We start from the raw sequence: 12,298 nt of genomic DNA, 5'->3' as shown, positions 1-12,298 counted from the left end.
TTATTCTACCTAGAGCTCGATTCAGATGAGAAAAGGCCACCGCATCATCAATGACGCAGTTTTTAAAACTATTTCTTTCTCCTTCTACAGTTGCCGTCGCATTAGATATAATCAGAGGCGTCCTATTAAAATATTCCCGAAAATAAATTCTTAAGCGGTCAAAAAGCCACTTGGCAACGTAGTACGGTTTTTTACTTGGGCACAATTAAAACAAATGCGGGTGCGGCCAGGGACAGATGGACCCTTTTACATGCTTTTACTAGCCGGCACTCTAAACGATGTTGCCAAGTTTAAAAAAATGTAGTGGCGGACAGGTTGAGTTTAAAAATTAGGTTAGGTTAGTTTCCGTTTTAGTCTGGTGTTTTGGTTGTGTTGTTGATGGTCGCAGTTTGAGTTCACGTGTTATAAGTAAAAATCGTTAATTTGTCATAATGTCTCCAAAAAAGATTGGGAAGAAAGGTGTTGTGATACACAGCCAAGGGCGTGAAATTGTAAGTAACGTCTTAGAATTTATGAAGAAGGAGGCAGAAGGAGTTTCCATTCCTTTGAATAACTACAGGTATTGTCTTTGATTAAAAACGACGAAAACGTTGAATAATATAATAAATATCATTTTAGAGAGAGAACTATAGCAGCTACAGGGGTGTCTAGATCTACTGTGCAGAAGATATCTAGAGAAGCACTACATGTTGAATGGGGAGGGCCAAGCTCATCATTTCACACTCCTACAAAGAAGGGACAGATTAAAAAATTAAAATTGGATAACATCAAACCTGATGAAATCAAAAGAATCAGAGAAATTATTTATGATTTCTATATTCTTGAGAAAAAACTTCCAACATTAAAAGGTAAGTTTATAATACATTAGGTATACCTACAGAGTCTTCAGAGTTTTTCTAGCAGAACTTACCATGTTTTTTACAATTAAATGTAAGCCTAGTTTGCTATATGTATAAACCTTGATAATGTGTTAATTGAAAATTTAAAACAACAAAATTTAGACTAAAATGGGATTATTTTTTATCTTTACAGGTATTTTGCAAAAAATTATTGACCAGCAAATCTTGACTGAATCCATTAGTGTAAGCAGCTTAGGGCGATTGCTTAAGAACATTGGATTTTAGTATGTTTTACATCTTGGCAATCATGTACATCAAAATAACTTTATCTTTTGTAGGTGGCAGAAGACACCAGACAAAAGAAAATTCTTGTGTGAATCATATGACATTCGCTTAAAACGAATAAATTTTTTAAAAAAATTGGTGCAATACCGCTCAGAAGGTCGCAATATTGTATATACAGATGAGACATACATTCACAGTAGTCATATTCATGACAAAGGATGGTATGATGAAAGTTTTAAAGGCTTACAAAAACCAATTTCTAAAGGACAACGCCTTATAATAGTGCACGCAGGTGGAGAAAAAGGATTTATTGAAAATGGATTGCTTATATTTAAGTCAGGTAATATTTATGTACACCTCAAACCTACTTAAGTACTTCCTCCTGCTTAAATAAAATAAGTTTATATAACAAGTAATTAATAAGTTTAACCACATTTTACACATCATATAAGACACATAATGTTTGTACTATGATTTTTTTTTTTTTTTTTAGGTTTAAAAACAGGAGATTATCATGATGATATGAACCATGAGAATTTCATGACTTGGGTAAAAAAGCAATTGCTTCCTAATTTACCTGACCGCTCAGTCCTTATTATAGACAATGCAGCCTACCACAATGTTACTGTTAACAAAAATATTACAACGGCTACTAAAAAAGGAGATATGTTAAGTTGGCTAGTGGAAAAAGGAATCCCAGCAGATCCTCATTTAACAAAGCCAGAGCTGTATCAAATCATACAAGAAAATAAATTTAGATTTCCTCCACAATATAACTTAGATAGGCTGTTAGAACAACATGGGCATCTTGTGTTGCGTTTACCACCCTACCATCCAGAATTAAACCCAATAGAAAAAATTTGGGCTTTGGTTAAAAATTGGGTAGCAGCTCATAATACCACTTTTAAATTGTCTGATACCGAAGCTTTAACAAAACAAAAATTTCAAGAGGTGTCTGAAAAAGAGTGGTTTGACATTTGCCAGCATGTAAAAAAGTATGAAGAGGAGCTCATAAAAAAAGAGCATATTTTTGATGATACAGTGGACCAGCTTATTTTTACTGTTAACACTGGTTCATCTGATGATAGCGATGAAGATTCTGGTGATGATGATGAATGTGATGCCAGTTTATCCGAAGAAGAATTAGGATGCTCACTCCTAGACTAAGTTTTGGATTTTTGTTTTATGTTATGAATTCGTAATTTGTATATGTATATGTATTTATAAATAAACAAAATTATCAAATTTATAAAAATATATGATTATTAAATTTAACAAAGATAACAAATTTTAAATATTACCTCTTCTTCATGAAACCCTGTATATCAAAAACGATGCAAAGGCAAGCTGAAAGTTACTTTGAGACTTCATTTTCAAGGTCTAGCTGCACTGTAGGACCTTCAAATTAAGAATAATTGAAAAAAGAAACCAGCTGCCTATTTTTATCTTCCAATAATTGATTAATTGCCCCAAGACAATGTTTTTTTGTGGTTAACATTGCCCTAAGTTAAGTTATATAATTTGGATTTAAACTAATTGGTATTTAATATTCTTCATCAATCATCACCCTGCAGCTACAGCAGAAAAATAATTTGCACAGATCTTTTTAACCGAAACACACTGTATGTTTTTTTAATTTACCCTTTGCTTGTTTTCTTGTTTATTTTTTAAATTAATATTTAAAGAAATGGGACCAGAGACCTAGGCCAATTTTGTTCTCAAAGCGTCAATATTATGTATGTATATGTATTTGGTTTGTTTTATAAAACCTACTTACCTATCCTGTTTTAATACAATTTATGAAATGAAAAAGCAAAAACTACACCTATTTACGTTAATTAAATTTCATTTCACTGAGCAGAGAATAGCACGCCATTGACTCGCTGCATCAACTTGGAAAGTAACGAAGGCAGCAATATTTAAAGCGAGACGTACAGAGATCGTGACATCATCGTTTGATGACGGCCGTGGCCTTTTCTTAGCTGATTCGAGCTCTACATATAGATCCAGTGGGGGATTAAAGTGCCAAGATAGAAAAAACTCTAAATCAACACCTAGTGGAATTCAAATTGTAATTTACCTGAGATACTGCTACAAAACAATAAATGTAGCAACAGTACACTTAAAACGAATAAAAAACCAGCATGAATGAAATTCAGGTTTTATCGTTTTTTGTCCTGTTAAATTCAGTGATTAGACCAGTGGAATTTAGTCGCGTGTCCCACCCAGTATACTACTGGCAAATGATGACGACGTCTCTGACGTCAAAATCCAGTGGCTTTCTGCCATATTACATTTTCAGGTCACGGGAATCTTGGCTTGAATTGTTACGCCACTGTGCGCTTATTACGAGGTCACTAAAAACTCACTAGAGTTAAATTGTTATTAGCATAACAATACGAAAATAAACAATTTGTGGATCTTTTTACGATCAAGGAAATTACGACTATTTGCGGTTATAATAATAGATTTTTAGTTTTGTAAAACATTTTAGTTCTTCTCGTACAGTGAACTGAAATTCTTCTGTTTTGTACTGCACTGTATATTTCTAATAAAATTGACTTTTTGCCTTTACAATATGGAACTTATGTCCCGCCACTGTTAGTGGAATTTTCCATTGATCAAAGGCAGCACCAGCTTTCGTTTTCATCACTTTTATCGGTTTGAAATTATGATGCGGATTGTAAAAGTTACACATGTTATGTTACGGTTTTTTTGGTTTACACCTGTGGTTGTACTCTGGTTGTGCTTCTAGACAATACCAGAGTACAGTTAGTGTATACGGAAAATTAAAGAAAAATAGGATGACGTAATAAATGTAATCGCAACACAAACGTTTTGAATGTAAAAAAGCAAAAGTGACATTACAAACATTTACGTGTCGATTACTGTTATTTTATTCTATTTTTGATTTCGTATTTACAATGTTATTTGATTGTAAAGGGTGATTGTTATTTTGCTCAATAGCTAACTTCCTTAATTTTCATCTAACAGCATAATCAAATTATGCTTTCATTATTTTAAATAAATAAGAAGATAAGAGAGAAAAATAAGATTAAAAACGCTAAAGAAATAACCGATGTTTCAGCATTAAATAGATTCAATACAGGCAGTGACCACAGACTGGTAAGGGCAAAAATCAAAATTAACCTTGGAACGGAAAGGAAGACTAACTAAACTAACTAAGCCATCAAAAAAGGTTTCCAACAATTCTGGAGCTTCAACAAAATGTCGACACCTATCAAAGGAACATTAAAAGCAAACTCTCTTCTATTGCCCAGATGATCGAAATGAACCTGGATGAATTGGAACAAAAAATAAGAAACAGCATGCAGACAGCGACAAAACCGATCTGAAGATTAAAAAAGAAACAAGAGACCTCATGAATATAAGAAGAAACACACAAGTGACCCTAACTATAGTGAACGTGAGTCCGTAATAGAAAACAATAAAAATATGGGAGTGCTGAAATCACTTGATAAAAATGGACAAGCACGCATTTTTAACAAATCAAGAACAAAGACGGCGAAGTAAAATACGAAAGTGACTAGATAGTAAATATAATCGAAGAATATTATAAAGCCTTAAGCCAACTAAATATGTTATGTCATAGGCAACATTACTTGATGTGTTTCCTATGATGATATGATGTTCAAGATGAATTGGTATTTAATTAAAAGCGTATGTGCAATGCATTCTCCAATGATCTTCATCTAATACATTGATAAAGCAAAAGAAACAAAAACCATTTTCTCCAGGATTATGTCAGTTGGTTTAAGGCCCACCGTAAAACTGTGCATTTTTTTATTTTTCAGAGAAACGAGTTGTAATGTAATACAATAATGTTATGTTTGGTGGTTGGTACTATAGACATAATACACTATATTTATTTAACTAACACAAATTCGACGATTTTTTACAAATTTAAGTGTCACACTCACTAAAACTGTCGGTTATATCTACTTTTCTAAAAACTAGCTAGAGTAACTATTAATACATTTAAACTGAAATCATCTTCAACCTAACACAATACTTTTATTCTGAGACGGATTCTGAATTTCTTAAGTAAATTTGAATAGCTTGACCACTGAGGTAGAATACCACTACAAAGCTTACAATCATCGCTGCTACTAGCACCAAGAACTGTACCCATCTATTTTTAGAGTTCTCATCTATTTTCTCCACTGGTCCTTTGCCGATCACCTTTCTATTTTTCACGTAAGGAATTATCCAAAGAAACAGTCCAGACAAAACAATCCAAATGGCGGCTTGATAAAACGATTGTTCAAATTTTCTGGTGATGTCAATTAATAAACCTGAAAACCAATGATTGTTGGAGTAACGTGAAATTGTTGTTTTATCCAACTTACCAGCATAGGGAGGGCCAACAAGTGTGCCAATCCCACAACACAACAGTTGCAGTCCGTAAGCAATTGTGAAACGATCCATTGGTACCAATTCCATTACAATACCAGGTGTAAAAGCGAAATGGCCTGACAAACCAATGCCAAATAAAGAGGAGCAGATTTGCAGTAGAATCATATTGTCAAGGAACCACATTTGTCCTGCTATTGATGCTCCGCAAAGGATTAGACATGCTGCGTAAGCTTTTATGATATTCATCCATGATTGATCACCTGCCCATCCCAAAATGATCTAAAAACATTACAGAAACCACATTATTTATCACAAATTTTGCTAAATAATTAAGCAAAGAACATACCATTCCTATGGTATTTGAAATTCCAATATTTCCTATGGTGAAAGAAGCTTGAGCATCAGTGTACAGTTCTGATTTAACCATCATATCCGCTAAATAAAAGTACGGGACAATAAACCAAGTGAACAACGTTATAGTAGACAATGACAGCAAAATAAAATGTAGTTCCGTGAACAACGAGTAATCAAACATGTCTTTGACTAGATCAACATATTCATTGTACCATTTCTAAAACATTAGACCATTTTTTGCATAAACTGGCTTCATCTCTTCAGCTCAAACCATACCTCTTCCTTTTCAGTGCGAGGAGGCACCATAGACACCCTGTATATGTTAGGGCAACTGGAAGCTTTGAATCTGTACTTGCTTGTGTTGAACAATGCTCCTCTGTGAAGTAAAGAGTGTTTGTCCACTTTAAGGTTTTTAAAGTATTGTTCGTGGGTTGAATTTTTTCGAGGCCGAATTAGCGGTTCTTGCACGGCTGCTTCCTGATGTTTTGGCCATTTATCCTGTAATTTTAGTTTGGAGATAATTTGTTTATTTTATTTTGTGAGAAGCACTTACCAATTCTTTTCCATTAGCGACATTAGTGATGGATTTGCTTTTAGTTAGTATTAAACTGGGGTAGTGGCTTAAAATGACTTTGTTTACTTCTTTGTTTGTGCTTAAGAGTTCTAGGACTTCTACTGGGATCTGCAAGAAGACCAACAAAGATTGTAAGTATTACCAGTGTTTATTTTTTACTTATCCAAGTAGTCTTCCACATGAGTATATGTATTATGTATTTTCATAGCAGATTAATCTAATACAGTTAATGGTGGTTTGCTTTATAGACTCTAATCAAAAAATACTTCTCCACAAAAAAATGTATTGAAGTATATACTCAAAAATACGAGAAGTTAAAAAACTCTGCCAGGTGAGTATACTCTAGTTGTTGTTCTTACAATATCATTCAATATTAACATAAAGCAATTTCCAGTAAAATAAAAATGAACTGAAATCAAACTTGATCTCATTCAACTCTGTGATTTCCTAAAACATTCTAGAACGAGAAAGGTGTGATGCAATAGAAATCTTAACTTACAAGTTAGAGTGAGAATCTTGAAGTGCTTTCTCGGTGTTGCTATATAGCAAGGAAGCATTTGACAAGTGATCGTATAAAAGGATCTCAAGAACAAGTTAACAAATGAGGAGGTAGAGGAAGGAAAAGGAAAAATTGAACATGATCACAATCAAAATAAAGAAGCAGAAATATCTGGGCCACGTGATGAGAGGAGAGAAATATGTATTGTTGAAGAATTTTGTGCAGTGAAAAAATACAGGAAAAAAGAAACAGCAGAAGAAGATGTATTTTCTGGTTGATGACCTGAGAAAATGGTACAAATGTAGTTTCTTTAGGTTTTTTACAGCTGCAGCATCAAAATTGAAAATAGCGATGGTGATGGTTAATCTTCTGAGAGATGGCACTTGAAGAAGAAGAAACATTTGTAGTACAGTTTTTTCTCAGTAGGCAGATACTGAGTTGCTTGTATCTTGTGCTGGTACCTGTATTGGACCTTGTGCTGTTCCTGATCTATATCAATGATCCACTCAATACGCAATGCCCTGAACAATATAATCTTTACGCGGACGATACAACTATCACAATCAAGAGATGAAAAAATTAATCAATAAACTTTCTGCGGAGTCCTGGATTTGTGATAATGCTAGACTTCTACTCAATACTAACACAGGACAGATGATTTCATATTTATTGTGTTTTCCGGGGACTTTTGAGGAAATCCTATTAGGATTGGGTTTCTCTTGCTCTGAGATGGACAGGTGAACAGTTTGTGTGGGGGGTTTTGGAGGGTCACAGTCTTATTGTCTACATTGAGGAGTCCTGTAGATAATGAGTAGATGCTCAGAAAGGTTTATTTAGCGCTTTTTTACTCAAGAACCGTAACTTTAAATGAGAACATTCTACGAGGAGTGTTCTCTTTGCAGAGAAGAGCTGTCAGTGTGGGTATTCTTGTTACCAGGGAAGGGAGTTATCAAGAGAAAGGTCTGTAGAATATGATGGAAACCCGCCATTGTCAGCTGCTTTGTCACATTCTATCAACACGTCTCTTGAGAATACAGGAACAATTGTCGGGTTGCATTTGTACGGCTTAAATTGCTAAAGATACCTTGTTTTTACATCATCCAGTGTTTATTGAATAAGTGGGATAAGATCATATTTATGTAACAGAAGCATAATTGTGTTAAAGGCAAGAATGGTACGTCAAAGGTTTTGCTAATTTATATGGGGATAGATAAAGGGAGAGTAGTAGGATCCCTAATATTCATTATGTTAAGCACCTCTATCCAACACATTGTATGCATACGATACTAATTTAATTATTGGAGATAAGAAACTTGAAGAATTTATTGGTTTATATTACACCAGGAAAAAACAAAATAAATATCCCTCTTTTGTGAACAAAAAAGTCTAATCTATAGTTAAACCTTTGTAAAACTGTCAAATCAACTTTTTTAAAATACTGCTAAACCACTCACCTTCTCTCGCTGTCTAATAAAAGTAGGAAGGTTCATAGTTGATTTAAAGTAATTTTTCAGTTTAATAGCCTCTTCTGTCTGTCCTGCTGATGTGTCCAATTCGTGTACCAACGCTAGGACATCCTTATCGCTAGTTAGAAGTACTTTCAATGCTTCCACGTCGACTGAAGCCAGACTGGTTTTACTATTGAGTTTTGCCTTAGACTTTGGACTGAAAAATAGCTGTCAATAAACAAATATATCATTAATGTAGCTGTGACTTACTTATTTTGTTCGACAATCCAATCAGGATCGATCATCAAACAGCCACAAACGCACATGTTCAAGAAAAATCCTCCTAATATTAACGTAGTCCCTCTCCACCCTAATTCGTTTATCAGGTAAGTGGTAAAAGGCGAAAACAGGAAAGTTCCCAGTCCGATACCAGAGGATGCCACACCCACTGCCAAAGTTCTGTACTTGTCAAACCAGAACGCAACGCACACTACTACAGTAACGTAAATCAGACCAAGTCCTAATCCAGTTATAACTCCAAAAGTCAAATACATGTACGTCAAAGAGTAACATTTGGAGCTCAATATGAATCCCAAAGCTGATATCAACCCTCCCACAATGGTCATGGACCTACAACCAAATTTATCTACAAGGGCACTCATTATTGGACCAGTCAGCAGAGGAACAGCCATGAAAAGACTCCCAATCACAGAAGTGGCACTGTTAGAAGCCTCAAACTCTTTAACAAACCCTGGATAGAGCATTCCAAAAGAGAAAGTCACACCATCTGCTATGGCGCATAGCACAAAAGTGGCCACAACCACTACCCATCCCCAGCCTCCATCCGGAATGTTAGGCTTATCCTCTTCATCATCAACCGCATGTTTTGGTTGAACTTCCATATGAATAACGTGACCGCCTGACTTGGGTTTGTATGTTACAAGTTCTTTATTATTGGTGGAGTCCATCCTTCCTTTTTTAATTTTAGATCAATTAATTGGAATAGTCGTAATAAAGTTTTTGGTTATGTGCATCCAACGTTTGGACCAGCCTTGTAAGTTTATTCTCGGATCACGGCTGAGCGTTTTATTCGGTACGGAGCAGAAAATGTGCTTTGCTTTAGGACCTTTCATACGGACTGTATATGCAGACGTTTGTCTTTTTGACTATGGTTTACTTTACGTTGACTTAAGCTGGGTAGCGGACTGGTAAGTGCATTGTATGGTTATCCAACAGTCTGGAACAGAAAAAAAGTCATTTGTAATGCCAGTCAAAGAAGACAAAGGAAGGTAAGCCTCTCCATAAAACAGATTGAACTTTTAAATTACAGAATTAGTTCCAATAGGTTTTTAGTGGTCAACAAGTTACGTAGTAATGCAATAGTGTCAAAGTCGCCAACTAAATATTTATGTTCTTTTAATCCTTAAGAAGAAAGGATTGGAATAATGATTTAGGGAACATAGTGTATATGTCAACTTTGTCGCTATAGCATTGCTACATAATTTAAACATAGTTTTACTAAAGGAACTTAATACTGCAATCAACCACTATTACTGCTATCTTGTAGACAGCTAAATTAGACAATAACCAAACTGAAAGAACAAGTCAAGATCTAGAGATATTGTTGTCAAATTTTCTTGGCAATTATCAGATCAGTTTCTAACAACTGTCAGATAGCTTTTGGCATTGTCAAACAGTTTCTGACAATTGTCAATACATTAGTATGTACCAAGTTCTCACCTAAGATAAGCGGTCCGTTGTATTTAGAAAGTAAAAATGCTTTAAGGAAAATGTTTGACCCAAAAATTTTATTAGAAAAATATACTCAAAATTTGAAGTTTTTCGGACGTTTAAAAGACCAACACAGATCTCAAAAAAGTAAAAGATAAGACTATCTTTCCAGTATTAAAAGTTCCAATGTTCACTAGACAATATCTCGAAAACGACAATATTTAGAAGGAAATTGATCAGGAACAAAAATTATCTAAACTAAGTAACAGAATATAAAAATAGCTTTCTATATTTGAGCACATTTGCTGTCTATCTTATAAGGGCAATAAACAAATAAAAATCTTTACCTGAATAAACAAAAAGTTTGGTAATGTTTGATTATTTTTCAAGTTAAGTTGCGCAAGATTAACATATTTTCTTAAAATGTCTATTTTTCTTGTAAAAACGACAAAAAGCCGTTTAATTACATTATTACAAGTATTAAGAGAATATAAAACGCATGCGTAAGATATGCGCCAAAAATTATAACTAAGCAAATATCTCGAGATTGGTAAGAGATACGCAGTTTTATAAAGTATATACTTTTATATAGTAACACTCTGTATATTGAGGCAGACTATACTTATTTGGATTGATTTAGTTACAAAAATGTGTTTCTTACATAAAGACACCTGAATACATAAATAGTTATTTCATACATAATACTTCGTAGTTTGGTCTGATATTACTTCTGTATTTATTTCAGTTATTACAACAATTTCTTGGAACACTTGCACTAGAAAGCCAAAGGTAATCAAACAAAAATTGAATTGGAAACTGGTTGTATGTTATGAATTTAATATAGTCAATATTACCTACACTCTGAATATTGTATGTATTTCCTCATATAATACAGATTAGATAAATATGTTTAAGCACGAAATAATTCCATTTAAACTTTACTTTTGTAATAATAGCGTAAACATAATTAGCAAATTAAATTACGTAACACAGACACACCATATATTATTGATGGCGTCATCTAGCCTAAAATATGTTTGGAGCTTACTGTAGCATTAATCGCTTTAATGAAAACTTAATTAATTTGATTATCGATGATGCGGGGAATTCATTTGGCGGCTATAAATAAATTGACAAAAACTTTCCATTGTTTAATCACAATAATAATGAAGCTTGCATAAAGCACAAAATCTAAGTTAAAATGGTCAAAATTACTGATAAAAAAATGATTGAGCCTAATAAACAAATAAACTAAAAGGAGAACAAACTTACGGGGTTATGTCGGTTAGATCAACACGCGGTTCCCACAATTAAAATTTAAGTGCGAAAAAATTGATATCAGTACTTTAGTCAGCACGCTAATGGACTAAATTGAAAGCAGCATTCTCAACGCTTTTATATTGTCGATCTACTACTATTATCCTGTATTTAGCGTGTTGGTTAACGAAATATTTCAAACAATTTTATGACTAGGATTATCCCGTTCGTTTATAATTGATGAGTTAAGGATTCCGTTTATCGAAATCCCAGTTTGTCCCTTCAAACTGCAATTTGTAATTCCAATAACATAGTAATCCTGTTTTGTAGTTTTTTCCGTTATAATGTACTTGATGATAAAGATATTTGCAAATAATTGATATTGATAAGAGTTTTGATAGTTATTCAAATGAAAATGTATTGTTCCACCCAGAACACAGTAACTGTAATAACAACACACTGTAATTAGCATGGCAGATGTAAACGTGGAATTGTTAGTAAAAAAGCTACAAATTCTTTCATCTTTTAGTTTAAATTAAACCAATTTTTTGCAAAAACGTCGAAAATTAGACAAAGTTAATATGGATTAGTATTGCATACAATTTCACAACCTACGCCTTAAATAAGCCGGAAATGTTGATAAACACCGAATGTGAGATAAAGCAAAATAGATAAATGGTATTCAATATGAGTATGGGTGCACCTAGTGCACGTCATCTTGAATATGACCCTCTAATGCCTCTTTGACAATGAAGATTAACGTAATAGGAAACATGTAAACAAATAAGAAAACTATAGTAAAAGTACCTATTTGTTTGTAATTTAAACTAGTCATAAAAAGGTATGTCATATGGAATGTTTATGTTCATTTGCGAAAGAGGCATAAATCTGGACATTTTAAAAAGTTTTTTAGTCGTCATATGTACGGCGTGCA

The 12,298-nt window shown here is 33.6% G+C and overlaps 2 protein-coding genes across 2 annotated transcripts; one reads left to right on the top strand and one right to left on the bottom strand.

Moving 5' to 3' along the window:
* Positions 1 to 16: 16 nt before the first annotated feature.
* Positions 17 to 2,873, top strand: LOC145726379 (uncharacterized). The gene is given in 5 exon segments (XM_081975417.1): positions 17 to 559; positions 619 to 848; positions 1,033 to 1,123; positions 1,178 to 1,464; positions 1,618 to 2,873. Coding segments are annotated over 5 exon segments (1,410 nt in total). The 5' UTR covers positions 17 to 431; the 3' UTR covers positions 2,292 to 2,873.
* Positions 2,874 to 4,914: 2,041 nt separating this feature from the next.
* On the bottom strand, positions 4,915 to 11,533 carry LOC145726350 (monocarboxylate transporter 14-like). Its single transcript, XM_081975401.1, has 8 exons — positions 11,380 to 11,533; positions 8,647 to 9,613; positions 8,383 to 8,593; positions 6,409 to 6,537; positions 6,132 to 6,353; positions 5,848 to 6,072; positions 5,495 to 5,780; positions 4,915 to 5,440 (listed from the first exon to the last, which is right to left on the bottom strand). The coding sequence occupies exons 2-8, from the start codon at positions 9,342 to 9,344 to the stop codon at positions 5,160 to 5,162; spliced, it is 2,052 nt and encodes a 683-aa protein (XP_081831527.1). The 5' UTR covers positions 9,345 to 9,613; positions 11,380 to 11,533; the 3' UTR covers positions 4,915 to 5,159.
* Between the last annotated feature and the right edge of the window lie 765 nt (positions 11,534 to 12,298).

Source organism: Ips typographus, linkage group LG1 (genome assembly GCF_016097725.1).
Source record: "Ips typographus isolate SLU linkage group LG1, UJ_Ityp_2.0, whole genome shotgun sequence".
NCBI classification, from domain to species: Eukaryota; Metazoa; Arthropoda; class Insecta; order Coleoptera; family Curculionidae; genus Ips; species Ips typographus.
Note: the sequence above shows the minus strand (reverse complement) of the source record. Positions and strands in the feature narration are given on the sequence as shown.